Source organism: Anopheles arabiensis, chromosome 2, assembly GCF_016920715.1.
Source record: "Anopheles arabiensis isolate DONGOLA chromosome 2, AaraD3, whole genome shotgun sequence".
Classification (NCBI taxonomy): domain Eukaryota; kingdom Metazoa; phylum Arthropoda; class Insecta; order Diptera; family Culicidae; genus Anopheles; species Anopheles arabiensis.
The window spans coordinates 110418422-110445476 of NC_053517.1; the positions used below are offsets into that span (position 1 = coordinate 110418422).

Below are 27055 nucleotides of genomic sequence, written 5' to 3' on the forward strand. Positions count from 1 at the left end.
AGCTGACGCCACAGCGTACGCCAGCCAATGGAGTGCAGCAGCTTGCGCATGGAGCGCGACATATAAGTTTATTGATTTTCATTACTTCCATTCCTCTGCACAGTGTGGAATGAAAGCTTTTAGACTGTCATGGTACATTCCGCACCGACACAGGATGGAAGTGACAGTGTGAGAAATTATTTTCATAATGGACGCTGACTGCAGTGGTAAGTGTTAAGCGACGGGAAGCGTAGAGCAACACTCTGTCGGTCGGTTCTCAATACTGTCAACGGTCAGCCAAAGTGGCTCATTAAAGTAGGCTATTTTGTGGAGCAGACTACTGTCACTATTTTTCGTTATTAATTTACCGAGTTTTGGAAGGGTTTGGTACCGCACATTGCATACCTCTAGGCGCTTTACTCACCTGCGTCGGAAGCACTATTAGTGCCACGCAAATCATAATGACCATGAACAGCTGGGAGGGCCAAATGTCGGGCACAAAGTCACCGTACCCGACGGTCGAGAACGTTACCACCACGTAGTAGGTGCTCTGGAACAGATTTAAGTGTCGATGGCCGGCCCGTTGAAAGTGCTGTATACCACAGACGCTGAGAAGCAAAAGATGCGAAGAAGAAGAGGAAAAAAAATCATTGAAAAAAACAACTACACACACATTTCAAAGTTCACGTTTTATTAAAACAGGGACACAATTCTACAGAAACTACGGGAAGTGTTCAACATTTGCCTCGTAGCACGGAAGTTCCCGCAAAACGGGGGCCGTTAAAGGAAGTGAGAAGCGGGAAAACTACAACGTTCCTTGGGATGGAAATGGATTGTTTAAATTAAATTATTACACCAGGGACACTGTAGTGAAGCGCACGATACGTTAAGACATCCATCCAGCACGCCGGAACACGGAATCGCAGCGTGAATACTAAACGAGTACCGCAGCGAGACAGACCAAGAGACGGAGAGAGAGACATAGAATAGAGCAAGGCTGACAGCGTCGGCGGCTGAACGGAAAAGCGGCGTACACATTAAGTAGCTTTATATATTTATGATACCCTCTATCCAACCGTACAGCTAGTGACAGTACGCAAAGCAACTATAACAACAGCAACAAAAAAGAGTCGAAGACCGAGAACGTACTGGAACATCGGCGTATTATTATTCATTTCACTCCATTCCACACTGGAGCACTGGAACAACAATCCTCCCGGCCACGCTGCACTCTCACGAGGGGCTCTCTTGCTCCTTCCCTTCCTCCTCCTCTCCCGGTTAACCATTAGCATAAATAGTGGAAATTTAAATAAAGTAACCCAACTGTGGAGCTGGCCTGGGGAAGTGGAATTCGGGAAGTGATGCCAAACGGGAAAAATGGAAATGGAAACGAAATCGGAAAAACCTCGTCGGGTACAGGTCGGGCCTTGCAGTCTTGACCCTGGTTCAGCGGTTCAGTGGTGGCAACCACTACCAGCGCAGCGTGAGGCGTCGTTACGGGTGGGAAAGATTTAAAAGCTCCGGTTGAGGTTATGTCAGGAACCGATTCGGTCGCACATTAATTATTGATTTTCATCGCGTGCAAAGGATTCTTACCACTGAATCGTTGGGAAAGAGTGATAGAGAGAGAGAGAACGGGAGAAAGAGCGAACAGGGTGAGGAAAGGTCTTGATAGTGAAGACATCAACGTTTTTACATGCACTAAATGAGGGTTTCGATAGCAAGGCATCGCCATCATCACCATCATCAGGTGGTTCGGTTTCCGGATGTGCAACAGTGTGCTCAGGCAGGGGAACTGGAGGAGCTCCTTATACCACCAATCAGAATGTCGGTTTAAGGTTAAGAGAACACGAAGCCGAGGAACATCTAACCTACTTAAGGATGGAAATGAAAAAAAAGCTTACCTTGTGAACACTAGGCAGAGTAGAGTCGCCGACAGGATCGTCAGCTGTTGCGATAGCGCTGATTGTGACTTCTGCATCGCTCGATGAAGATCATTCTATGCGAGAAAGGGAAAGACAGATAACCGGGCAACAGGACGCATTATTAATGGTGGCAATAATAGACCCGAAAAAAGAAAGACCACGAAGAACCAAGCAATCCTCATGAAATGGGGGAACTCCCATCGGGGGTCTTAAAATCTTCCCTAATGGACATCCAATTATACGCCCTTTTAGCAATTATATGTGGAAAGAGTGTGGCGCAGATGGGGCCGTTTGTCATTGCCCGGATCATCACTCCCTGATGACTGGTTTCACAGGAACTGGCAGGAAGGAGGTTTTATGTGTTCAAGTGGCCAGAGAGCAGCCCGGTGGCACATGGCGGCTATAACTATAGTTCAGATCAGTCATCTTATCATCAGCCGGAAGGATGATGATTGTGCGCTGAAGGAAGAAAGCAGCAAATTCACATTAAATACACATCTTTGCCGGCCATATTTGCAGCCGTCAGCAGTGGTGCCACATCCCTTCGGACAATAACGACCCACACGGGATGGTTTCCGAACTGGGAGGGCTCAACAGCGCGTGTGTGTGGGTACTGACTGGTGGGATCATAAATAAAGCACTCACTTCGAACTTTCGGCCCTGCTGGCCATTCTGGTTTGATTAGCCAACGATGCAGAATTGCACCCGAAAGAGAGAAAAAAAGCTTCACCGAAACTAACTCCGCTCATTATGATCCCTTTTTAGTACCGGGACCCCGTGCACCCCCGTGCAGAATGGGTGTACCTTTTAGTACCGGGACGCACCAGCCCATAACCCCTTCACCAAAAAGGGACACCGTTCGGCGGGGTGCTGATTGCGATTACTGCGATGACTGCAGTGGAAAACGTTGCTCTGGTTTTATTTTGCGTTCCCTTTGGGGAAACGCACGAGCAGTGGGAGGAGTTAGTAGAGCCCTAAAGCCAACGACGCTTAACACCACGCCAGACGTCATTTCTGGCCGTGTTTGTGTGTATGTATGTATGTTTAGTTTTGGCTTGAAGCGCCCTTTTGCCCTGGCCACACAATCGCTGTGCAAGTTTTTCCTTTTTTGGGGAACCATATAGCCTGCCGGGAGTGCCGGCAGAATCGTCGAATGAGCTGGTCGTAAAAATTTGATATGATAATAAAATAAAAATGAATGAACCATAATCAAAACGGTTCACTGGCGTGGCGTAGGTCCTTCTTGCATCCCCATCCTTGTTGTGTGGGTAGCAGTGGGGAGGAGGGAGAGCAGTGGATCGTCGCAGTGGATGATATGAAAGACAATGAGTATAAAAGGTTTTTGGAGCAGTGCTGGCAAACGGCGTCCGTGATATTATCGCTTCTTCATGTCGTGGAGTCAATTTGGAGCAGTTGTTCCCCCTCCTCCCCCACTTGGCATGGGACTTTGGGAGCGAGTGGATGGCTACGGCTGCCCTCTTTCAGCCAGTATGGGATAAATGATTCGTCCCGCGAGAAAGGGCGACCACAAGAGAGGGTGTGCAGGGAGAGCAGGAATGATGAAAGCGTCCGAGTCAAATACTTACGAACATGTTCTCGAGCGATCGTTTAGCGAGCCAGCAGTTCAGAAACACTGGAATGAATAAGTTCCTGAATGGGGGCCATAAAATCTGTTGCATGGCAGTGTGTCGGGGCAGAGCACGGTCATGGTGTTCCGGTGGGATGGAGGGCCAGTGGAGCCAAAGCGAAGAAAGAAAGAAAGAAAGAAAGAAAGAGAGTGAAAACACACTTCATTAATTCTTAATTCTCAATTGAATCAGTGCGCTAGACGTTGTCCTCGTAGTTGAAGTCGACACACGGCACCAGTCGGGAGCAGGTCCCCGTCCTTTTACCGTTGAACGTCTTCTTGATGGACGTCGCTGTGGGGGGGAGGCGTCGTGAACTGCGACCAACGGACGACGACGTCCTTGAGTCGAAGCAGAAAGAGAAAGTCACACGCACACACACAGACACACACACATATATACTACTAGTACTACTACTACTACTACTACTATTGCTACTAGAGACACGCAACGTAGGCTCATCAACGCTGTTTGACCAGCCGTGGGAGAAGGGACAGAGTCGTTTGTCTTACCGTCACTGCGAATGGTATCGTTGTAACGAGCTCCAGAATAAAATGAAACGATAAAATTTGCTGCCAGATGTTGCCCTGCAAAGCGAAAGATAAAGTTGATGGTGAGTGATGCGTATGAACAAAACGGAACGTTAGTCGTCCCTTGAGGAATAAAAAAGAAAAATAGAAGGAAGTATCAACAATATTCAATTTTGAGCTGTGTGTTTTACTCTTCGAGCACAGCAGTAGTGGTGAGTGGAATTGAAACATTGACCGTTTTGAAACAATATTTTACTAGCAAAGTGTAAAGATAGCTTTCGTTTGTTGATTGGTTAGTTTTACGCATGGTAGCAAGGCTGAAACATTTAACATTTTTAGCAAAACATTCCTCAAGGCTTTTTAAAAAGACAAATTTGCTAAGTACATTGCATACCTTCTGGCGGTTTACAGATAGCGAATTTTTATGGGTTTCTTCGCTGGGGTATAGCACCAGATGCTATGCAACGCACGTATAAATCATGACAAATTTATGCTGCTATCAAATCGTTTATACGTGGTAATCAGCTGCCGTTTTGAATGGTTTTTTATTCTCCACCGACTCTGATGCCCTGCTGCATATGCCGCACGTTTTTCGCTTGGTTTCCTCTCATTAAAGAAGTTAGTACACTCACTACCAGCTCTTTTACACTTCTTCTCGCAGCAGCTTCTTACCTTGTATCCGAGGTACGCCATCAGGAGCGCCTCCGTGAGCGAAATTAGCGCCAGCACCAACTGTACGGCCCACAACTCGTTAGGCCGGTTCACCCACAGGATCGCGTCCCAATTGATGATGGGATCCTCCTGGAACGCTTCCTCGGTTCGCGTTGCCGACCAGAGGAATTCCGTCTTATTGCCCACCTTGCAACCGTAGCTGGAAAACGGGAACGAAATTAATGCACAACATTCGATGTGTTTCGGTGAATTAAAGTAAACAAAAATGTATCTTCCACGTGTACTCATCAATTACATAGCCTACTAAATTCTCAGATTGTCTCAGCTACATGTCGCAGAATCACATCAAAACAAAACAGGTGTGTCGTTTGACAGACTTCGCTTGAAGTGACGACGAAAATAGTCAAGAGTTGATAGAAGAGAGAATCTGAACCATAAAGGTCATCGGCAGCTAAGCTCAAAAAACACAGCAGTAAGGTTAGTTTGGTAGTTTTGATAAGCGAGGTGGTACACCATTGTTCAATGTAGCGCCAAGTGAAACGGAAAGATCATCCCACGCACACGCTTGAGTAGTGTTAGTGAGAACGGTGCGATCTGACTGTAAAGCAGCCTACGTCGATTGAAAGCACATTCGCAGCGCACCTAGGCATGTACAATGTACAAGTGTTAGTGAGATCGATTGGTTATTTAGATCTCCATTCTCAACCGGTGGAGAGAAAGTGATCAGTTTCAGTAAAGCTTTGGATGCTAATGGATCCGTTGGTGAATTTTAAAGTTTTGTTTTCATACGGCTGGTGTATCTAATCCTATTCAATAATGTATGTGTTGGTAGTGTTTTTGTGGTACTAAGTAAAGGGTGTTGTGGTTAATTTTAATCTCCATAATCAGAGTTCAAGGTAAGTCCCACCTGGTAAGACATCAAAAACTTTCAAATGCATTCAAAATCGAACGGACAGATCAGATTGCAGGAAATCGTCCCAAAACCAAGAAAACATGGAACCCCGAGAAAGGTGTGGTGACCAAGGGAAATTTTGTCGTCCGTTGCAAATTCGGTTCGGGAAAATTCATTCCATGCTGATGTCATTTTCGGGGTGTACCTTCGGGAACGTGATTTGCTTTTATGCGACTTTATGGCTATACAGGGCGACGCACGTATGTTAAAAAGCTCCCTTTTTTGTGCCTCAACTGAAGCGAGAAAATGCGTCGGGTATCGCGCGTCAGGTTTCCAGTTTCAAAGTTCATGGAATATTCATGTACACATTAATTGAATTTGTGTTTCGATTCGGATTTCTGCCCACTGCTTCTCGGCATGCCCTCGCCCTCGGGCCTCTCGTACTGCCTTTGTTGTGCGCGATTAAGGGTGGTCGATGCTTTGTCGCTTCCCGGGGATCTTGGGACCTTTTTAATGCGCTTCGCAACCAAAGCCATGATACAGGGTAGGGCTTGCTGGAACCACGCCAAAGGATCTTTGCTTCATCTTGCTGTTACTTGGTGTGCGTGAAGTGAACACTTTAAAAGTGGTTCTTTCGTACCCGAAACTGTAAGCCAAGAATGTAGCAGTAGTGCTTGCGGCCGAGGTTGACTGGTTTCGTCTTCGTCCCGGATGACCTTCGATGGGGACCAAATTTTGGGGCTGCGAACGGTGATGGACGGTGGCATGGAGTTGTGGTTCAAGGTTAGCTCTAGAATAGATCGCCGCTTAAACGCTTACGGCGGAAACACCTTTCCACGTTCCCAGGGCCCACTACCAGGACTACCACTACCACCGAGCGATTGTTTTCGGAACCCCAACACCTCCCACCACCGCCAACAGGCTCGGGGAACGGTCCGTTTTTCGTTAGTTGAACCGAGCCGGGTTGAAAAATTAATATTCCTGCCCGAACTAGTCGTCGTCATCGCAGCAACGCAGCACCACCGCATCGATTGATATCGTTTTCGATGGCGCGTTCTTATTCATCTGAAAATGCCATTAAATATTAACATTTCCCCTTTTTCTTCTCTCCCGCGACAAGGGGGAGAGAGGGGGGGGGGCTTCTATTCCGGGATGAAAAGTCAGACACGGGAAAAAAGTTTCCATTTTCTTTGTTGCCGTTTCTTTCTCAGGGGGACGGGCATCCTGCTTATGATTGACAACGACCTGTCCAATGTTGCCTGGTGGAGTCGTCGTTTGTGTGTTTGAGGGCGCGTGCTTGAACCGGTGAAGGTATCGAATTTGTGTTTCAGAGCAGGGAAAAAGGAAATAACATACTGGGGTTTTGTTGATAACACAGTAACAGAAGTTAGTTCCGTATGATAAAGCATTCTTTTTTGCGTGTTTTTTCCGAAGCAAATGGAAATTGAAATAACGAGTTTGGTCAAGATTACCATAAACCTGACACAAACGAATGCGAATATAGTAGTGAAGTGTTGCAGAGAATAAAAGCTTACCACACCTTACAGTTTCGGACACAAAAGCTTTCAAAAGATGAAGCATGCTTCAAAACACATTACTGTTCTGTATGTGTTTGTAGATACAAACTTAAATAAAACACAAATAAATATGCAAGTACTTGCAAACCTTTTCACCTACACCTGCCTGTTGGAGTTGGTAATGAGTGTGAGCCTCGGACCCAACCCGAACAACTCAATCTACCGTGACAGGCCATTCGCCAGGCGCGCGGTGATGAGGATAGTTAGTGGTATGGATTCACACCAATCCCCATCCTGCAGCAGCTTATTACATGCAACAGTACAGGCACGCAACGAGCCCGCGCAACGGCAGCGGCAGCAACGGGCCAGGTATTATGGTTCGTTTCATAATTAGGTTAACTAGGACGCGTTTGGGTGTGAGAATGGGGGGGAAAAAGGGCTGAAGGACACCGCAGTTATAAGGGGGTGGAGGGGTGAAAAAATACACGTCCAAATCCGACCACCACTACCCGTTCGGCACATCACAAGCCGCCTGCTAGTTCCGCAGCGCTACACGCCACCTTTCGTCCACTACAAGCCGTTGACGATTATTAACACCGCCATCGACACGGAACATGAAAGTTTAAATTAATGGATTAAGTGGTTTTGTATGCCTGGCTATTGCTGCTTTTGCTGTGTGTTTCCGGGGTTGGGAGAAGGTCACTGCTGGATGGAGTACCGAGAGAGAGAAAGCGAGAGAGAGGAACACGTCCGATGAAATAGTTCCTCCATCGTTCGTGTTGTACGTGTGAGGCTAGTAGAAGGGCGACATTGATGAATACACGATTCGATATCGATTTTTAATAGTACCATGGCAGGAAATGGCTTACTTACCAGGTTGCGAACGTTGGATTCAGATCCGTAACTACCCGAAATATGTACAGTATGCAGGTTAACAACTTAAAGAATAAATTAGCGATACGTATCCTTAAACCTGTGGGTGAGAAAGAGAGAGAGAGAGAGAGAGAGAGAGAAAGAGAGAGAAAGAGAGAGAGAGCCACACACAAAATGTAAGGATAAATTACGACGCAAAAAGCTTGGTTTTCTTTTGGAGCTTTACGGAGCTGTATATGTATTGAGCACACGAACCACGATGATGATGATGGGTAAAAGATTCGATGCCTCCGAACCGTGGTCTGATGGTTTTGGTGTGTTGTGTTTCACAGCCACAACAACAACGAAGACACAAAAAAGACGTTAGCCGCTGTGTTCCCAAAAAAACGGAAGCGGAGCAGCAAAAGGGTTTAAATTTTGATTCAATTAGCAGGAAATGGAAGTGCGAGTTGCGAAGTTTCGGTAAATTGGGTTATTTGTGTGGGTGCGTGTGTGAGGGGCCAGCTACCTGCCAGCCAGCTACCAGGCAGGTGGCATGAGGCAATCGATAACCGTGTTTTATGTGAACGAAAAGGGTTGTAAAGATCACTGTTTTAGAGGAAGTGCAGCTGATGTATTTCTTGCCTTACCATGGGTTGAGCAATTTAGCTCGAAATACGTCGTACACGTGCACTGATTAATCGTAGGTCCGGCAGGACGTCACGCGAGAAACGGAAAGGGAGCACTTTATTTTACCGACAGGAGCATGTACTATTGCCCCCTTCCACGATCATACACACACACCCACGGACACACGGACACACTCATCACCATCACCGGTAATTGATTGTTACTTCGGGAAATTACCCAAAGCACGGAAGGTTAAATTTGGGATGAATTATTGAGGCAAAAGCTGCGCATCGGCCAGCGATGCAATTACTAACAGCGGAGGAGAAAGAAAAAAACATTCAACAGAAAGCGGTGAACATTCAACATTTTTCCAGCACGAATGTAGCGGTGCGGTGGAAAATGATTCATATTTTACGATTCCAGCAACTAACGCGGGGAAGGTTGTACGTGTGTTTGTTGATTTTTCAAATCTCCTTCCCGCGAAAAAAGACCACGGAAGCCGCGTTCGGAGGCAGTTGTTTGGTGCCGTGACCAGGATTCGGGCAAAAGGTAGCGCAAAGGTGTATTTATTTAAGCGCAGCGTTGATTTACTTACTTGATCTTTGATTCTTTATAAAATATAGTTGCAGTCTTTCTTTGAATGTGTTTTCATTTACATAATATTCTACCCGTACTCTGCAAAGAGAAGAGAGAGAAGGAGAGAAAATGATGAGAGGAGAACGTGTATGATCAAGGGGTGGCTTGGCACGCTGGAGGCTAATCGTGGAACGCATTTTAACGCATGATGTGGAACAACCTTGAGTAGCAACCGTTTAAGCACGTGTCTCGAGGAGTCATTCGGGACAGTAATTCGGAGAAATTGTTTGAAGGCCTAGGAAGAAAAAATAACCTATCTTTCCACTCGATGACATCTCTCTGTGCGCACGTTTACGGCTAGATTTACGTATCGGCAACACACAGTTGACCGGGTTTTGGTACCGGCTGGATGGGGTTGGGTGGAACGCGGTGTGTTGGAACGGCGTATTCACTCAACGCTGCAGATTGTTCAAGCAGAAAAGATGTGGATGTTATGGTTATGGTGTGGATTCTGTCTGTCTGTCTGAGGCGCTGAAGCTGCTCAGAACAAAGAGACTTTGCCAACGGCGGAACAAGTTCCAAATCGCCCTCCCCCCCGCCACTCCGTGCCACCAACCACTCCGTGAGTGGTTGCGAGAAGCACCGAACTCGGAAGTTTGTCGGACTACCGCGGGAGGGTCTTTGTTTCACGGAAACCGTGCCCATGTGTGCGCCATGCTGCCGACGGTGAAGGATGTTGTTTAATAAACACGGAAACATACACACGCACACAGAATAGCGGAACAATACATTCCCCATTCACTTATCCCGCTTCAAGTCAAGCAGATCGGTTTGGGGGAAAGGTTCGACATGTTTTGTTACGGAAGGTTGTTGTTTTGCTATACTTTTGCTCACTCCCCGGGTCCCACCATATCATACTACAACCCCCACCAAAAAAAAAAGTGACGTAGTACCAGGTCACGAAAGGTACGAAAGTAAATGGAATTGATCCTGGCTGCACAGCGTCTAAATTTCCACCGTGACGTCAGTGCCCATCGTGGCGATCGAAAACGTATCGGCGGGGAAAAAGAATGGTCCTTTTGGTTCGCCACAGCCGCAGAGCTATATTTAATCGTTGGGGCACGAAAATAAAACCACCGTACGGCCGGGCTATAAATAGCGCACACCGGGTTCTCTCCACCTCCCCCACGAAAAAGCATAACGCGTACACAGAACCGTCATCTTGTGGGTCATAGAATTCGTCATTCTATCCACTTCACAGGTTCGATTCTTCCACTTCCTCTGCTCCGGATCCTCCGGTGTTTCCGGTGTTTTTTGCGCGATCATGTAGTTCTTACTTGCTTGCTTCTTCCCTCTCTCGAATGAGCTGACTCGTCGTCCACTGGGTCGATGACGTAGTTGGCACAATTTCACGCTTGGTTGAGAAAACTTTTAACAAAGAAGCTTACACTCGTCATTCGAGCAGAACACGCCATGCGCCTGTGTCTCGAGTAAAACTTGCTTGCGACCCCGAACCAGTAAAACAATTCCAAAGGTCACAGTCCTTCACAGTCCGGCATCGCTTCGCATAGTCCAGCCTGCCCAACCCGTTCCTCATCCCCCCTCATACCCTGAGCATCATCATTTACTACGGTCAACACACTCCAGAGCGCTCCTTCCGGTTGCATGCCCACCCCTGCAATTCCGGACAAGCAGGTTCCACAGGTTCCGGAGGGCATTCTGCTAATCCTTGGCGGGGCATCAAATCAAACAAAACGCAGTAATCGAAGAGCGTTTTGGGGTGACCAAATCCCTTAAGCCGACGATGCAAATTGTGTGCACCGAGCCACGTTCGTTCGCTGGTGCTGGTTTGTTTTTGCGGTCAATCAGCTGGCTTTGGCAGGCTTTTGCAGTGCGGTTGTCTTGCGGAACTGGGGCTGGGATCGGTTCTGGGAAATTGAGAGTAGGAAAGCACTTTGCGTAGTAGTGTATACCTCGTTGTGTAGAAACGAGTTATTGGAAAAGGCCCAATGCTGGGTTTGGTTATGGGTGGAAGTTGCAAATTAAATGGGATAAAATCAATACACTCTCCAGGGGCGGAGTGAAATCAGATTCGAAAAGGGGCCTGGCTGTCCTTATAGGTTGACAAACAAGTTATTGAAGTGCAAGTGAGGAAGAACACTTTGACATAAATGTCAATGGTTTGAATAATGCATGTCATAGCGGATGCAAATAGGTTCAGAGAAGAAGATTAAAGTACTCTGGTTAAACACAATCCCTAACAACTGTTCTTTAAACTGCTTAAACTTACACAAAAGCTCAATCTACCTTTTCCCACTACAAAACTGCCAACAGTGCGAAGTTAAACGGTGGTTCGATTTCGAAGTAGCAGCTGAGGCTGTTGTATGAAATCATCAATTTAAATTAAACCTCAGCCTGGCAAGCGTCAGCAGCATGCTTCCGGTTTACGAAGAATTGGACCCGCTTTACGGTTTGGCGCAGGGGAAATGAAATTAAATGCGACTGCTGTGTTGCACAACAGCAACCAGTGAGTGGAGCTTTCCGGGTGAAAGCTGAGAAAAATCAATCGCTACAAATGATTGGTAATTGGCAGGGACATTTGCAAGCCAAATCGCCGAGGAAGGGTGTCGGAGGCAGCTGACTTTTGAAACACTCAATTACACAGTGCACAAGTGAATTAATTTCGCTCGAAAACCATGTGCTTGTTTTGTGCGAACTGTGCCAGTTTTTGGGCCGTCCCTTTAGCTAGAAAGCTTTTCCCTGTAAACCCTGGGATGCACATGTAAGACACACTGTAAAGACTGTGGGACAAGATTTCGTTCCGTTGGTAGCCGTGTGTTTCGAAAGGCGCTTTTGTTGCTTGCTGCTGTTGTTTCGAGCAAAAGTTAATTGAGTTATAAATTCTAATTTAAAACAAACACACCAAACTTTGGCGGTTTTCCATGCGTGCGTGCGTGTGTGTGTGTCGGTGGGTCGATTTGTGGGTGAAAGACCCGGCGGCTGATCAACTGTTATGATCGCGGCAAAACGGGCCCACCGCGACCACGCCACGGAACAACCTTTTGCCGTGCTCTCGATTTGTTTGTTGACTTGCACTTTGTCTGGGTATTAGTTAATTTGAAAAGTTTCATTTCCTTCGGCGTCACCCGAGTCTGTTGCTGTGTTGCTTGGGAGCAGGAAAATCTTCTTGTTTTTGGGGGTAGTAAAATACCATGTAGTCTTACCGCGCGAATTGGACGGTGGAGGAGGGTTCGTGTCTTGCACAAGTACAAATACAAAAAAAAACAGAGCTTTCTAATGATTCGAAGCACCCCGGGAGATGCTAGAGTGGTTGGAAACGGAAATTAATCGTAGATGGTAGCTCATTAGCATCGGATTCGTCGTGTTGCTTCAAATAATCCAGATCCTTAGCTTAGCTCTGGCACCACCAATTAAAAATGAAGAATGATTGGCGATGGCGCACGAGGAGCGAACGGGCGAAAAAGGCTGCTCGAAACGATGGGTGCGCCTGGTTGTTTGTAAACGTTGGTTGGCACAAAAAGTAAAAGTTAATATAAAACGGAACGCGGTGGCAGAACCAGTGGCGAATAAAAAGCAGCTGTGTTGTGATGTGATTTTGGGGGATTTTGAGTTCGAATTACCGCCAGGCGAAGGTGGTAAAAATTGGAAGAAAACAGACAAAACCGAGAAGAAGCTGCCCACGGAACTGGGTCGCATTTTAATGATGGGTTCATTTGCTGTTTTTTTTGGTAGCTGGTTGGGTTGATTTTTGTTTTGTTTCGTGATTGGGCTTCAGCTGTACGTACTGCTTGTAGATTTTTGCGCGCAAAAACAAGCCACACAGTGAGGCCCATTTGCCATGTTGGGACAAAGCGCACGGCAGCTTTCCATTCACGTTTCACGATTCGATTTCGAATCCAGTGGATGAATTCTCTTGAAACGTGGCAGCTGGGAAAGTGTTCCGCTTGCTTCTGCTGCTTCCCGCTCTTACCGACACACACAAATCTAGGCGGATAGCTTTCAGCGAAGGTTAAGGGATTTGCATGCGCACGTGCGTGTGGACGCGCTCGGGAATAATTTGTAGCGCGCCAGCGCTTCGTGTCCCTCGCCCTCTCTCTCTCTATCCCTCTCCGTCCACCACCGGGATGGAATGGGATTTGTAAGATAATAAATTGGATAAATTATGATCAACATTATCGAGATAAGAGCGTCTCCGTTCGGATGCTTGGAGCCGGTGGAGTCGCCTGCCCGATGCCATTGATACAGGGAAAATGCTATTTTTCATCCACCAGTCGCTGTGTCACTAGTCATTCTATCTCGTCGCTGAGAGGCTTTTTGCTAAACCAGTATTCTATGTTCGTGTACAAAAGCAGCAAACCGGCACACCGAAACAGAGCCTTAAACAGAGCTCGCCCCGGTGTAGGGGACTTGATACATGAAGAGATGGCACACTGCAGTGAAGCAGATTGTGCAAGACAAATGTGTGTCCCAAAAACTGGCCCTGCTTGTTTCTGTGTTCCTCGCGTTGTTTCGTACTACTTGATTTCAGCTACCGCACCGCACTGGTAAGCTTAGCTAAATTTACCGAAAAGATAGATTTGGGAGGATAATGTATCCGTGAAGAGGGAAGAACAAAACTGCACCGGTAACAAGTAGCTTTGTGACAGATTCCCTTCGCACACGGGACAGTACAGTTGAAATGGTGCCACAGAGCGAGAGAGAGAGAGAGAGAGAGAGAGAGAGAGAGAGAGAGAGAGAGAGAGAGAAATAGAGGGGCCAAACGGATTGAATTTGAAAATTCATTTCTCGAAACCAGTGACAGCTATCGCCAGAGAGCTATGGAAAGAGCAGTTCCGACAACCACGGAGCAAAGTCGGGGGGCCGCGTGTGTGTGTGTGTGTCTCGTGTATGGCTGCCTCCGCAGCACAACTGCATTGGCGCATGTTGCAGAAGGGGATGCATATTTTATCTGGCGGGAAGTACGGTTGAAAGGTTCGTACTCTGATGACAACGAACGGAGCCGCCGACGAGGATGGCGTCGAGCAGTTGCATAATGCAAACGTGTGCATTTGGGGAGCTTCTGCCGTGCATTCTCAATGTTTCACTGTGATAATCGTATCATTTTCTATTGTTTTGTTCATTTGCTTTGTTTTTGGAGGAAAATCAATTCCTGTTCTGTATTTGTACTATCCATTTCATCGTTTTCGATAACACTAATTTGATTTTGGGAAGGAACAAATGTATCTTTCACTACTGTTTTCACGCCGAACAAACTGTTGGCTGTTTGGTTCAAACTCTGCCCTTTACTACTGTACTCCTTCACCGTGAGCACACCACCGATTTAAACTTGGTTGGAAAAGTTGGTTGAACATCGTTTGCCGCAGCTGTTGCTGCTTGTAATAACGACCAGTTGCCCCAATGCAATGCGCGAGCAAGGTCACAATGGTGGGTTTTGCTTCCCCAAGATGCATCCCGGGAAAGGAGATTGCAATTTGGCGAATAAACAATGTTGAAATGGTGAGCAAAACGTCTCCCACATCCACCACCAACCACTCGTTGCACTATTGTATCACGTGGGCAGAGATGGCTTACAAATGCCAAGCAAGAAGTGTCGCTGTGCTACGTTCCCTCCCATTGTTTGTGCTGAGACAGACTTGTTGTTCGGTTAGCAACTTTCAGCTTCCAGAAACAGCAAACCCACTTTTCACAAACAGCAGCCATTCCTTTGTGGTTGGGCGACAAAGTTTCCCAAATAATGCATGGTACTGGTCGGACCGGGCTGGACGGACAAATAGTGGAGAAGCGCCCAGCATCGTCCCAATTATTAGAACGCCGCCCCTACGGGAAAGAACGCTTGCAGTGAAAGCTGCTAGAAATCTGTGGCGAGAGCTTTTCCTGTCAAACATTCAGGCAAAGTCATTTTCAGCAGCTTCGGTCACAACACAATGGTGTTCAAGGAGAGGTTTGTATTTGGTTCCTTGCGTTAGTATGAGTTTTTTTGTGTGTGTGCAGAACTGCGGTAATTGAAGAATGGTCAGCGTAGAAGATACACGGCAGAGAAAAGAAGGAGAAAATGGAATTAGCAGATCATTTCAAGGCCATCGCTTCTGACACACAACCACTTTTTTGGGGCAATTTGGTGTGAAACGAGCTTTTGAAACTTTCATTTCTTCAAGTTGTTCCACATTGTTGCCGGATGTGTGTGGCATCTTCCTCCGTTTCTTTTTGGTTCGTAAAAGTGTCAACCGAGTTTCTGGTTCTGCTTTTTCTTTTCGCAATTTTATAGTAATCGGTGGCTGCAGTAATTCACGAATTGAATTACATTTCAGGGTTGACGTCTTTTGTTGATTGCCACTGCAATTACAATAAAAAGAGAACGTCCCAAAACGGGGCCCAGGATTTGATCGCTGTCGCGATTGTTGCGACAAGGGACGGACAGCTGGTAATGATTTATTTTTATTTTTGGCGGGCAGCACAGCTGTAAATTGCTTGAAAAGCCATTTTTTTGGAATAAACATTGAAAAAAAAGGTCCTACCAGCGCAACTCGAGCAGAAGTTTGATAGATGACAGATGTCACAATGCGTGTGTCTTCTCTTCTAGTGTAAGGAACACTCTATTTGTAGGTCTTTTTAATGAACGATTCAAATATGGTACACGCTAAAGGATGGTTCTGTTGTGGGCAAACAAATTCAAGTGCTTCCCCAACTTGCTGTTCTTGATTCTGACCATTAACAATGTTTAGCTATTTGGTGTAATAATTTGGCACGTTTGCTTATCTTTACCCGATCTTGAGTTTGCCCTTTCTGCGTCGTTCCGTAAACAATGACTTCTATTAGTATCTCTAATGAAATGCCACCACTTCCCCAGCAGCCCAGACGCTAACAGTCGGCGTCGGGTATGTGTCTGTGGTGCCCTTGGAGAGATAATCTAACTGGCCGTTTCTCAGCAGACGAGAAAACGATAAATTTGCTCACCATAACCCACGCCGGTGATAGCCTTTTGGCAGGCACCGTAAGGCTCCGATCGTTTGTGCAACAAATCAAAGACGGTCTACTTGAACCGTTTTACCGCAACGTGGCACGATGAGAGCTCTGGCACCGTCTCGACGACGGGTGGGAGGGCGGCCGAAAATAATTGCCCAAGCACTTGGGCACTCTCACGGAAACCCGACGCCCGTGCAAGGATCGGTTCAAGGCGAGCACTTCAAATTTCACGCTCATCCAAGCTCATTTTTCATCATTCATTTGCGGTAAATTGAGCCCGCGCCAAAACTGGCAGGGCACGAGCACGAGCACACCCGACGCTTTGGCAAACTTAATTACAAATTTGCATTTCCGTGAGCTTTGCTGGTTCTTCTTTGCTGACCCAGACCTCCAACGCCCCGTGCCACCAACACCCCGTGCCCCCAACACCGTGTGTGTATGCGTGTGTCACCGGGTGCGTTCGGGAGAGAGATCCTTCCTGGGAAAACGGACGCCGGAAGAGGGACAGCGGGACGAATGTTTTTCACCTGAGAATAATATTTGCACAACCGTCCTGCAGATGAAAGCTCAGGACGGGTCGGATTACACGGAATAATAAGAGGTAATTTGTTTCGGCTTGATGGGGCCGGGGAGGCATGTAAATTGGCATTTCGGAATGTTGTTTCTTCCGGTGTGGTGCTTCGCCTCCCACCAACGGGGCCCAAATCACTTCGTCGCACGGTAATGAATGGCGTAATTAAAGTGTAACGAAAAACGCATTTCCATTAAGGCACAAACAGCCAAGCCGACTGTGCGCCGTGCTGTGTTGCCTTGGCCTTGGTTTAATATCCGTGAAATATGGGATTCTGTAAAACGGGGTGTAACAACTCTTGCGCCTCTTTTGCTGACAATGCACGAAATTGTAAATGCTGCTTACGATCCCAGCTCACCAACGAGAACAATAGCAAAGAGGTAAGCACATTTTTGGTTCGGCACATCGGGAGAAAAGGGTTTTGCAAGTGAAGCAAACAGTGCGTTCTTCTCTTAGGTCGCAAAGGAGTACAGAGGGCAGGAGAAGAAATCAACGATAATGATACACGTTTATTTGAATGCAAAGGTTGCTTCCAGCAAGGCAAACAAAAATAAAATGCTTGTGCTTTTCAAACATCGTTTCTTTTTGGGTTTCTCAGAAGAAGCCGTCTAGCGTCCTTGAGCATTGAGAATATTTTGAAGTCTCCCACGTGGAGCAGTTCAAGGGTAGTGTGTGATAGACCCACTGTGGTCACTGTATTTTGATGTAATATTTTAGATTGAGTGGTCAGACACGAGCCTGATTTGCGGAATTTTGCAATTTGCATCGATAACGTATGCTATTATGCACGCTTAGACTAATTTACTTCAATGATGTTATGATGTTATCTGGGCTTTCGTATGTAAACAACGAATATCCATTTCGTAAACAAGCTTATTATGGTTCAGAAATTGACTGTTGATGCTTCTAAAGCGTAGTTTACCAGCAAAAACCCCAACCAATAAAAACATGCTATTGCTTGCGACACAACACACCAGGAATGAACCAAGGCTATAGGTTTCTCGGAACAGGGGTTTGCAATGAATTGAGCCACACATGAAACCACCCTTTTGCCCGCTCACGGCGATGGGACAATCTTCAAAGATGCTAATCTTCAGACATCATAGCATCATCTTGTGCTGCTGTGTTGTCGCCGGTTCATTGCATTTATCCCCCACGGCAAGATTCCGGGGGAGTGTGTGTGTGTGTGTATGTGTATGAGTGGGTGGCGATTACATGGAAAACCGGTTCATCCTTTCGAACAGATCCATCCACGTGCGAGCATTAAGCGATTAAGCACTTGAAAAGGGCAAACCCGCTGCAACGACCCACAATACCCTGTACGTGTCATCGAAAGTTGGGGCAGAACGTTAGCGTTTATGTTAATTTTATGGACGTGTGTGTGTGTGTTTGGTAATACGTGTCTAGTAGATAGTTTGTGATGTTCGCTTCCCGGAAGTGAGGCACATGTTATTTGCTTTTGTCACGAAAAATCGGGGAAATTTCACCTGAACGTGGAGGCTGGATTATGGTGGGCCGGGCCAAGCCGGGCCAACCGCGTGGGGTATCGATTTGTAAGGTTATGTTTTTATTCAACGTCACCGGGAACGAGTTGAAGTACACTGTGCTCAAGTGCTCTCTTAAAGCATGGAAGTAGCTTCAGTTAAGCTCCCAGCATTGTATCCCGTACCACGAGCAAAAACGTTGGAAATTGAATATAATGTGTGCGAGCTTTTACGGTTGCTTCGCTTACGCCATGAAGAGGGTTAACATTTGAGGAAGTAAAAAAAAGACTCCCGAAACAAAGCATGTAGCAATACTTTACCTATCTTAATCTAACATGCCACCGACAGCAAAACCCATGAAATCCTTTGGGAGAACCGTGCGCGACAAAATATGGTTCATCGAAAGGAAAATGGGGGGAGGGAAACCGCTCAAAAGATCCCTATTCTCAGCATCTTGTGGTGGCGGAGGATGCGTGAAGGTGTTTTTTTTCGTACACGTTATTCCTGCGGTCAAATATCAACCAACCTTCTTCGGGTGTGTGTGTGTGTGGTGTAAAAATGGAGAAAAATGGCAACCCAGGAGCCTGGTAGACACCATAAACGTGTGGTTTATGCCATCTTTTGTTTGTCGGCGATGGCAGATTGCTGTTCTTTTGCCATTCATTCTATAATATTGCTCCATACTCGATCGTTTCGGCTAAAGTTCTTGCTACACACATACACAAGGGGCAGGGCGCAATCCTTTGTTTAATGCAGTGCGCTCACACCCGCTGGCTTTTTAGGTTCATTTTGTGGTATGTTATGTTTCTTCCCCTTTTGCCGCAGCAGGAAATCCAGCAGGGCGCGCGCACGCTCGATAACGGCGCACACTGATAGGGTTATTACGGCGCTTGTAAATTGTAGCCTTGAACTTTCTTCCGACCACCGGGCGCAACACGCAAACACACACACAAAAAAGAGTGCGATGTGATGTCCAAAAGGGTGTGGGTTTTTGGTCGCACTGTTAGTTACCGGAGACGTGCGCTGCCGTTGCTTTCTTTTTTTTTTTTTTTTGCAAAACCATATTTTACCATGGAAAGTGAACTCCCAAAATCAGCATGTCACACATGCGAGATGCCCGTAGCGAATGTGGGCGAGAATGGACCGGGAAAATTGTCAGCTCATAGGGTCCATGTGGGTGTGTGTGTGTGTGTGTGAAGGCGCATTATGGTACACCGCACCCTAAAATGATGAGCCCCTCTATTGCAGGACCGAGCAGCATTACAGTCCCTTGGCTGATTGTATGGGGCGTGTTAGTGTGTGTGTGGTGGGCTTTGTGACACTAATCATTAGTCAGAATCAGTTTGGGCCCGAAATAAAATAAGCGGGAAAGCTGCTCCATCCGTACGCGGCCGACATGCAGTCGGGATCGTGCCGGTTGAGGGGACGAGAACGAATGGCTTTGAAGTGGTGCAGGTAATGTGACGTGTGGTTAAATCAGTCCTGTATGGGAATTGATGGTTGCCTGGTATACGTATATTAAGGTCAGTAATAAACATAAACACACTAATTTGGCTTCATGTTTTAGCAAAGGGGATGGCAAGCCTTATTTGGGTTCTGAGAACGCACCAACTAAGTAATGCATTAAGATTGATAAACTTGCTACTGCTACTGGTTGTAAATCCATCATTTGGCTTTATCAGAGCAGCTAATCCTTGCTGAAACTGATAAAGAGAAAGGGGCAATGCTATAGCAAACCGGTTTGTGTTATGCGAGTTGCATACTTCACGGCGTAATTCATGTTTGAGCAAGGTATGCAATCCGCAAAACAAAAACCTGTAAGTAACCTGATTCCAAAACTAAATGCTCTTGATGAAGATAATTTCCCCAAGTATTTACTTAATCTCTTGTTTCTGTAACATTCCAAACTCCAAACTGCTCCGCTCAGGCGTTTCTCGAGAGTATAAACATGTTCTTCACGGCACATAAACTTATAACAGAATGTTATTAGAGAACTCCCAACAGATCGCTGCAGTACTCCACCAAATTACCTTGAGTTTGTTGGGGTTTTTTCCCTCTCTAGCAAGCAGGTGCATGAGAGCAAATTTAAAAGACAATTAACGAACCGTACGCCAGTTTTAGGTGCGCTCTGGGGATTGTGAAAAAGAAACACTCATACGGGGCCAAAAAACTCTTTTTTATAGCAATAATGTTTTCCACACTGCAGTAAGGCCATTTAAAGGTGAGTAGCGGCAACATTACAAAACGCAATAACGATGCGCGCATTGCAAACGAACTTTTACTTCATTTTCTTATCTGTCTGTGAAGCGCTTGTGCATCTTGGGCCAGAAAAGGGGAAGGAAAAGCAAGAAACAACGAACAATAAATGTTAACAGCGGTCGTGCCGATTTTCTGGTGCAGTTTTGCAGCACTTCCTTTCCAAACCGGCAAACTTGAGCGCGTGAACCATCGGGGTAGTGCAATGTAACTGCCGCACACTATTTATGTTCGGTTGAACAGCGCTGCGGGAAGGAAAAAGATTCCCATTTATGTTCGGGTGAGTTCACCTGGTGTCCAATAATGCCATCAAGCGCGCGAGTTTGTCACGTTTCGCTTGGATTGCAGTGCGGAAAATTCGAACTTTTCGAAGACGACACTTTGTTACGGAGTTTTGCACCAAAAAGAAAGCAAGTTTCCGTTGCAGTTTCGTTTAGTTTAGTGCTGCAGTTAAAAAAAGGCACTATACGAACACTGGCAAGAAGATCGATTACATTCGATGAATGGAGGAGCATCGGTACCGATCGCTTCATCAACCCACTTTGGCACACCTTTCATGCTGGCCGTATGCACAAAGGACACTCATAACGGGCTCCATTCGGGCATGAATCGAGGATAATACCCGTACACAGTCGGCGTTTTCCGGTTCTATTTATAGGGACGGTATTGTGAACGCTGTCCTTCTCTTCTTGCTCCTCATCACGCTAACATCATCACTATCTTTCCTCTTGTGTGGATTTAAATTTAATCGAGCCAATGATCATTATGGAAAATGAAACTGGATCTGGTCCAGTCCGACGGCCCAGCCCGTCGGCTGACGTGCGATACGTGCGCTTCGTTAAGGGGTAAATTTCATTTCAAATAAAATTACTCCGGATTAAAGCAAGCGGCGCTGCTCCCTTGGCAGCGTCGGGGGATTGCCGGTTTGGAGTTGGAACTAGTTTTCACACATGATCGCTACACACGGAAGCCGATGCCTGACTCCAGGGATATACTGCTACTCCAAGGGGGGGAGGGACCTCAGCATGGATTCCATTTAAACTCTCGAAAAGGTAATTCTGTTTCGCAAGAAAAAGCACCACAAACTGTGGCAGGCGATCGAAGTGTTTTGGAAGTGTTAGTGCCAACTCCCAGCATAGTAACCTTGGTATTTTATCGTATGAATCCCATGAGGTCAAGCAGTTGTAGGATGAGTAGCGACTGGTTGCTGCCATAATAAATTCCGCCGGACAGTGAAACGTAGACGAGCTACTCCGTGCTTGGGGCATCGGGACCGCTTTGGCTGCTGCTGCTACTGCTGCACAGGCACAGGGTTTGGGTCGAAACACGCGCCGGATTCTGCTGCACGGTGTTTTTGTTTGTTTCCGGAGTTTGTTTTTTGTGGGTCGTAGATTAATTAGTTGTGGTTGTACATGGGTGCGTGTGTGTTTTCACTGTGTTTTGTTTAGCACGAATGCACGAATTGAAATGCGCTCAACCGAACACTTCACTGGATTGCACCCGTCCGCACGTCATCCTAGTACAGCGGCGACTGTTGCTGTGCTGAAGCTTCCATTTAACACACAGACACATACACATACACACGCGATATAGTAATCCATCAGAACTATTCACCACCGACTCGAGCTGGTTCGAGCGTCAGCAACCAACTTTGGATGTTATTGTGGAATAATTTTCACATCACACCTATCCCAAAGCGTGGTTTTCGGAGGAAAAAAACACCGGCGATCAAGCGCTACCACATACAATTCCTTTTCGGGGTGAGGGGAGGGTTTCTATTTAATCCACTGGTTCCACAGGATCACATTCACAGCGGTCAGGAAAAAACACCCGTCCAAGACGTCACGTGAGGGCTACGCCGGTGGGGTGTAGATAAGAATGGTTCCCTCCTGAAGCCAGCAGCAACACGGTTCGACGCCCGTTGGCGTCATTATCGATAGTGATACGAAGCATAATCAATATTTGCTGATAGTCCGGTATGCTTGATGGGGGAGAGACACTCTTTTTAGGACGTCTGGTGTGCCGCCTGGTGCGCTGAGGCTCTACTCGGTGACTCTGCACAGTCGGCGAATCGATAAGACACGGAAACACATTGCGTTAGAATTGGCTAGACAAATGAGAAACACAGCTCAGTGTGCTACAAATCACGATTAGATACTGTAAGGATGATCAAGGATGCACTTCACGGCCAGGTTATGCTTTTGTTTTACTATTGCTTCAACGTTGCACTAACATCACAGACCGTTTCAGGTTCAGCTTTGTACACTCTGGGCTTTAATGCTGGCGATAGATCTCTGCGCACACAGAATTCGATTTTTTTTTTGGAGCCAGGATTAACTTATTTCTTCAACTCTTTGCGGCATTGCTCAGCTGCTTGCACGCGTCCAGGATGGGCTGTCAAACTCAACACCGCAACCGATTTCCGTTTTCAACGACCGCGCGCTAATTGCTTAATTGCGTACCGGAAGCCGTTTTCCATTCTACCGTTTCACACAGACACACGCACACGCGGACTCGCATATGCAGCACCAGTATGCAGCAGTTGATGCAGTAAGCATCCCGCATCGGGTGAGAGTCGGCTTGTATGGGACACGCGAGATGAGCTTCGGCTCGCTTGTGCACGCGGTAACGGTCGTTTAGCAACTGAAAAATGTGTCGTTCGCTTGGCTCGGGGAAAGGCGAGACAGTTTTCCTCGAGCCGAAGCCCGCTGTTGCGCGGCTTGGGAGTCCGAGGCAGGGGGGAGGTAGTGTGCGGCACACGATGACGATGATGTTGGAGCGAGACACAGCATGGCGATGGCGTTATGGGACGAAGCTTTTGGGGTTGCTGTTCTGGCTAAACTGTTCTACGCGTAGTTAGCGTAGACACACGCGTTATCCGCATGCCCGATGGCGTGTGAGTGCCGCGTGAGTGACCCTCCGGTTCGGGCTTTTCGTGGAAACAGCTGATCGTGCACTCCGCGCAAGCGAATGAAGTAACGGTAACGATTTGTTTACGTTTTAAATTACCACGTTGAAAGAGAAGCGAGCCATTTCAGTAGGGGAAATATAGTGGGAACTCACGGCTGTTCGTCTTGTTGGGAAGCTTTTAACACCCGAGGCAAAAAGCTTTCGGGGTTTATGTTTTCCCCTGCGATGAGTGCCGCTTCACAAAGTATGATGTTAGATTGGACTGGAGCTTAGATTGAACAACGTCCTAGAAGGGCTTTCATGCATGGAAAATGCATACATCGGCCCTTCGTTCTCGCCACTCTGTCATACAAAACTGGTCGGACGGTATCGGTACGCTGGTACGCTGATCCGGTCGCCTGTAATGGCAAGTAATGCCACTAGGGGATCTATCTCGGAGAAGCGGAAACCACTTAAAGGATAGGTGCTGATACAGCGTTTTCGGAAAGTACTGTTAGCGCTTTCGAGCCAGTATGCACGCTAAAACAAACGCATGCTGGGGAAAAAGGGCGAAGAACTGGCGTAGGGATTTGTCCCTTTTTGTGCTAGACAGGCATTGAAACATGTTTCATCTGCGCTGTAAAATCATGGTTTCGTAAAATTTATTTAGGATCTCCTCAGTATCTTTTTGTTCAAACTCATACATTCACCAGGGAGATTAAGTTTTATTGCTATTTAAACGAAGCACTTAATAATGTACAAGTATCGAGCTACAGACATTGGGCATTTAATAAGGATTCAATCTAAACTGGTATACGAAAAACGTTAACAGGTATGTTTTACTGTGCAGATTGCATACCTCACGGCGGATATGAGTTTTTTTGAGTGTTTAGGGAAGAAATTTGGATGTTTCGTTGAGAAATTAAAGCAAAATTATGTATTCTAATACAGAGTCAATGATGAGCACTCTGTATCTCTTTTGCCTTCCTCTTTAAGTTGTTTGCCATCAGCAACAAGTGACGCTGTGAAACGTGCAACAGATGACGATGAAGGATACATCGTCCAATAATCGTGTGTGGGTGTCTGTATCATTAGCCATCTAAAAAAGACCGACCCGTCCATCGATAGCTACGGCATTGATGTTGTCCTCACTCAAGGACGGTTCCGTCACGCGGTTTAGGTTTAGCCTTCTTTCCAAAAACCCTTGCTCCTCCTTCCCACAAAATTGCCCTAAAGACCCTTTCGTAAATGAGTCGTTAAACAAAGGCGGGCGGCGTGCAGAAGCTCACGGAAAGGGACTGAAATAACTGACCACCGAATAACGAAGCCATGTTTGTTCAGGATACGGTTAGTAAGTGATATGGATTCTGTTTCGTTTCGGTTGCTAACTCCGTCCCACGACGTTCTCGGCCCGGTGTTTCGTCACCTTCGCTTCCTTCGCTTGTATTTTTCATATCACATGAGAGGAACAACAGAAAGTTGATAAATATTTGATTCGAGTTTCGAGTTCGTCGAGGCATTTTTGAGCTGGCCCGGTGAGTTGTGTTGGAATGTGTGTGTGTTCTGCGGTTCCACGTACCGTTGCGGTTAGTGTAGCATGGCCCCCATCATGATGGCCACCGGCTCCACCACCACAAAAACCCACAGGCGCGCCCCCGTCTGTTTGTGTGATGTGGTTTTTAAAGCGAAAGTATACTTCGCGCTGGTGATCACTTTGTTTCGTACGAGAATGAGCAAGAAAAGAGGGAAACATTAGCACGAGAATGGTGCTGGTCATTACAACTGGCTAACGCAATCCCCATGGGAATTATCGATTCGTTCGGAGCGAATGATAGTTATTAGGACAGGATCGCTGTGAACTATCTTTCGTAGGTAATTACGGACTACCTGTCCCAGAGCTTAAATCCCACCGGGGAACGTGATGCGTTTATGATTTCGATTGATGGTGAAATAAGTCTCCTGCATGCGCTTCAAGGTGTGAGGGAATAATCGTAACTCCGGCCACACAATTCGATTATAGTTTAATAGTTCGTCCACAGTACGTGCAAACGAGGAATGCTTTTCCACCCGGTTGCACACTCGGTAGGGATAACAGGTTGAATGTGGGACCAACTGCAGGCGGGTCTGATTGATCTTAAAGCTCCAATAAAATTGCCATCAGCAAAAGCTCCCATTTGCAATTCCCTTTTTGCAGGAAGGGCAACATCTCGATGGACATTGGGGTTTTGCGTATCTCTCGAGTCTCACACAAAATATTCCCTTTAGTAGTAATCTAATTGCATGCTGACACACACACACACTGTCACTGGACGGTTGATTAGAATTATGCACAAGCCAGCGGGTAACATATTGGATGTGCATATGCATGTGCAATAAATGTATGGAAAACTGGGGCGAAACGTAATTATGGCGCTCGGTGGCAAGTTTTTGAGGACACTAGGACCGTTACACGCTGAGTTTGACCATCGTTTCCTGGGGGAGTTTTTGATGTTATTAGGGGCGTGGTTGTTTTCTAGATAAGAGGAATGTTTTGATAACATTTTTTTTATAATTTTCACCCGGAAAAGAAAGTATAATCGAATTGATGGCATTTAAAGTGCATCCTATGCAATAATCGCTTTATTTTGCGTCGCACATTGCATACATTTAGGCGCTTAGTGTGTAATACAAGCTATCTAAACGATCTGATCGTTTCACTTGCAAGAAAATGAAGCCGTAAGTCATTGACATGTTTCTGTAATGAATCAATTGGAAACCACTGTCTTAAGAGGGCTGATTACTGCTCATATCGCTCTTCGCTCCGTTCAAACAAACGGTAGACACCAAAAAAGAGACCAAATAAAGTATAAAAAGATTACAGGCTGGCTTTCACCGGACAGGTAGATGGGGAAAAAAGGTAAATAGTGAAACGGAAAGGAGGAAACCCATCCGCTGAAAAAGGTCGGAAGAGAGATAGATAATGCAACGAAAGGAAAAGTTTTTAATGAGAAAATTTCATTATTTTAAGTTTAGCGGTGACAACAAGCGCCGTGCGGGCCCCGTCAATGCGATGAAGACGGAACAGGACAGAGAGAGAGAGAGATAGAGAGAGCTGTAGAGTAAGTGAAAGATTTTTCGCCTCCCATCGAGGTGAAAGCGGTGCGATTTGGTGGAGATTGGAAAAATTGACAAACTTAATTTTGATTACAGCGGCAAAAGTTTCGGCAGCGGCGCTAATAGACAAGAACGGGCAGGTGGCGCTGGTGGGGTTGTTTTTCTTTCGGCGGAGACGATGTTTGGGTAGGAATCACTTTAAGACATTGTACATCTAACACAGAACACACGCGGGCACTCTCACAAGCTTTTTGGGGCGGTGTGTTAGTGTGTGCGATTCTACTTGAGCGATAAATACCTTGGGATCTGCAGCGCGATCTCGTCGAGACTGTCGGACGGGCTCATGGGCGTCTTCTCGAAGAGCCGCGACGGTCCGAGCGTCAGGTGGCTGATGCCGGAGTTGCAGGACACACCACGGAAGACTTTGGCACCGCGCCGTTGCCGCACGCGCTGTTGCTGCTGTTGCTGCTGCTGTTGCTGCTTTTTGCGCTTCTTGTTGGCCTCCTCGCGCTGGAGATTGTGCAACCGGAAGAAGAATAGCGACATGCTGCTCTTTGGCGCACCCCCCAGGTCCGGTAGC

At 46.6% G+C, this 27055-nt stretch overlaps 1 protein-coding gene across 15 annotated transcripts in view; it reads right to left on the reverse strand.

Moving 5' to 3' along the window:
* Nucleotides 1-27055, reverse strand: part of LOC120893429 (potassium channel subfamily T member 2) — a 154949-nt gene that overhangs the window by 23827 nt on the left and 104067 nt on the right. For 8 of the 15 annotated variants that reach the window (XM_040295299.1, XM_040295298.1, XM_040295294.1 and 5 more), the window contains exons 3-10: nucleotides 26774-27027; nucleotides 9218-9297; nucleotides 8014-8113; nucleotides 4732-4930; nucleotides 4042-4116; nucleotides 3491-3574; nucleotides 1884-1978; nucleotides 404-587 (exon numbers count right to left, since the gene is read on the reverse strand). In XM_040295299.1, the coding sequence (XP_040151233.1) occupies nucleotides 404-587; nucleotides 1884-1978; nucleotides 3491-3574; nucleotides 4042-4116; nucleotides 4732-4930; nucleotides 8014-8113; nucleotides 9218-9297; nucleotides 26774-27027 (1071 nt within the window). Of the gene's footprint in view, nucleotides 1-403; nucleotides 588-1883; nucleotides 1979-3490; nucleotides 3575-4041; nucleotides 4117-4731; nucleotides 4931-8013; nucleotides 8114-9217; nucleotides 9298-21636; nucleotides 23053-26773; nucleotides 27028-27055 lie in introns of those variants that run through there. The other 7 variants (XM_040295300.1, XM_040295301.1, XM_040295303.1 and 4 more) reach the window with 3 other exon arrangements.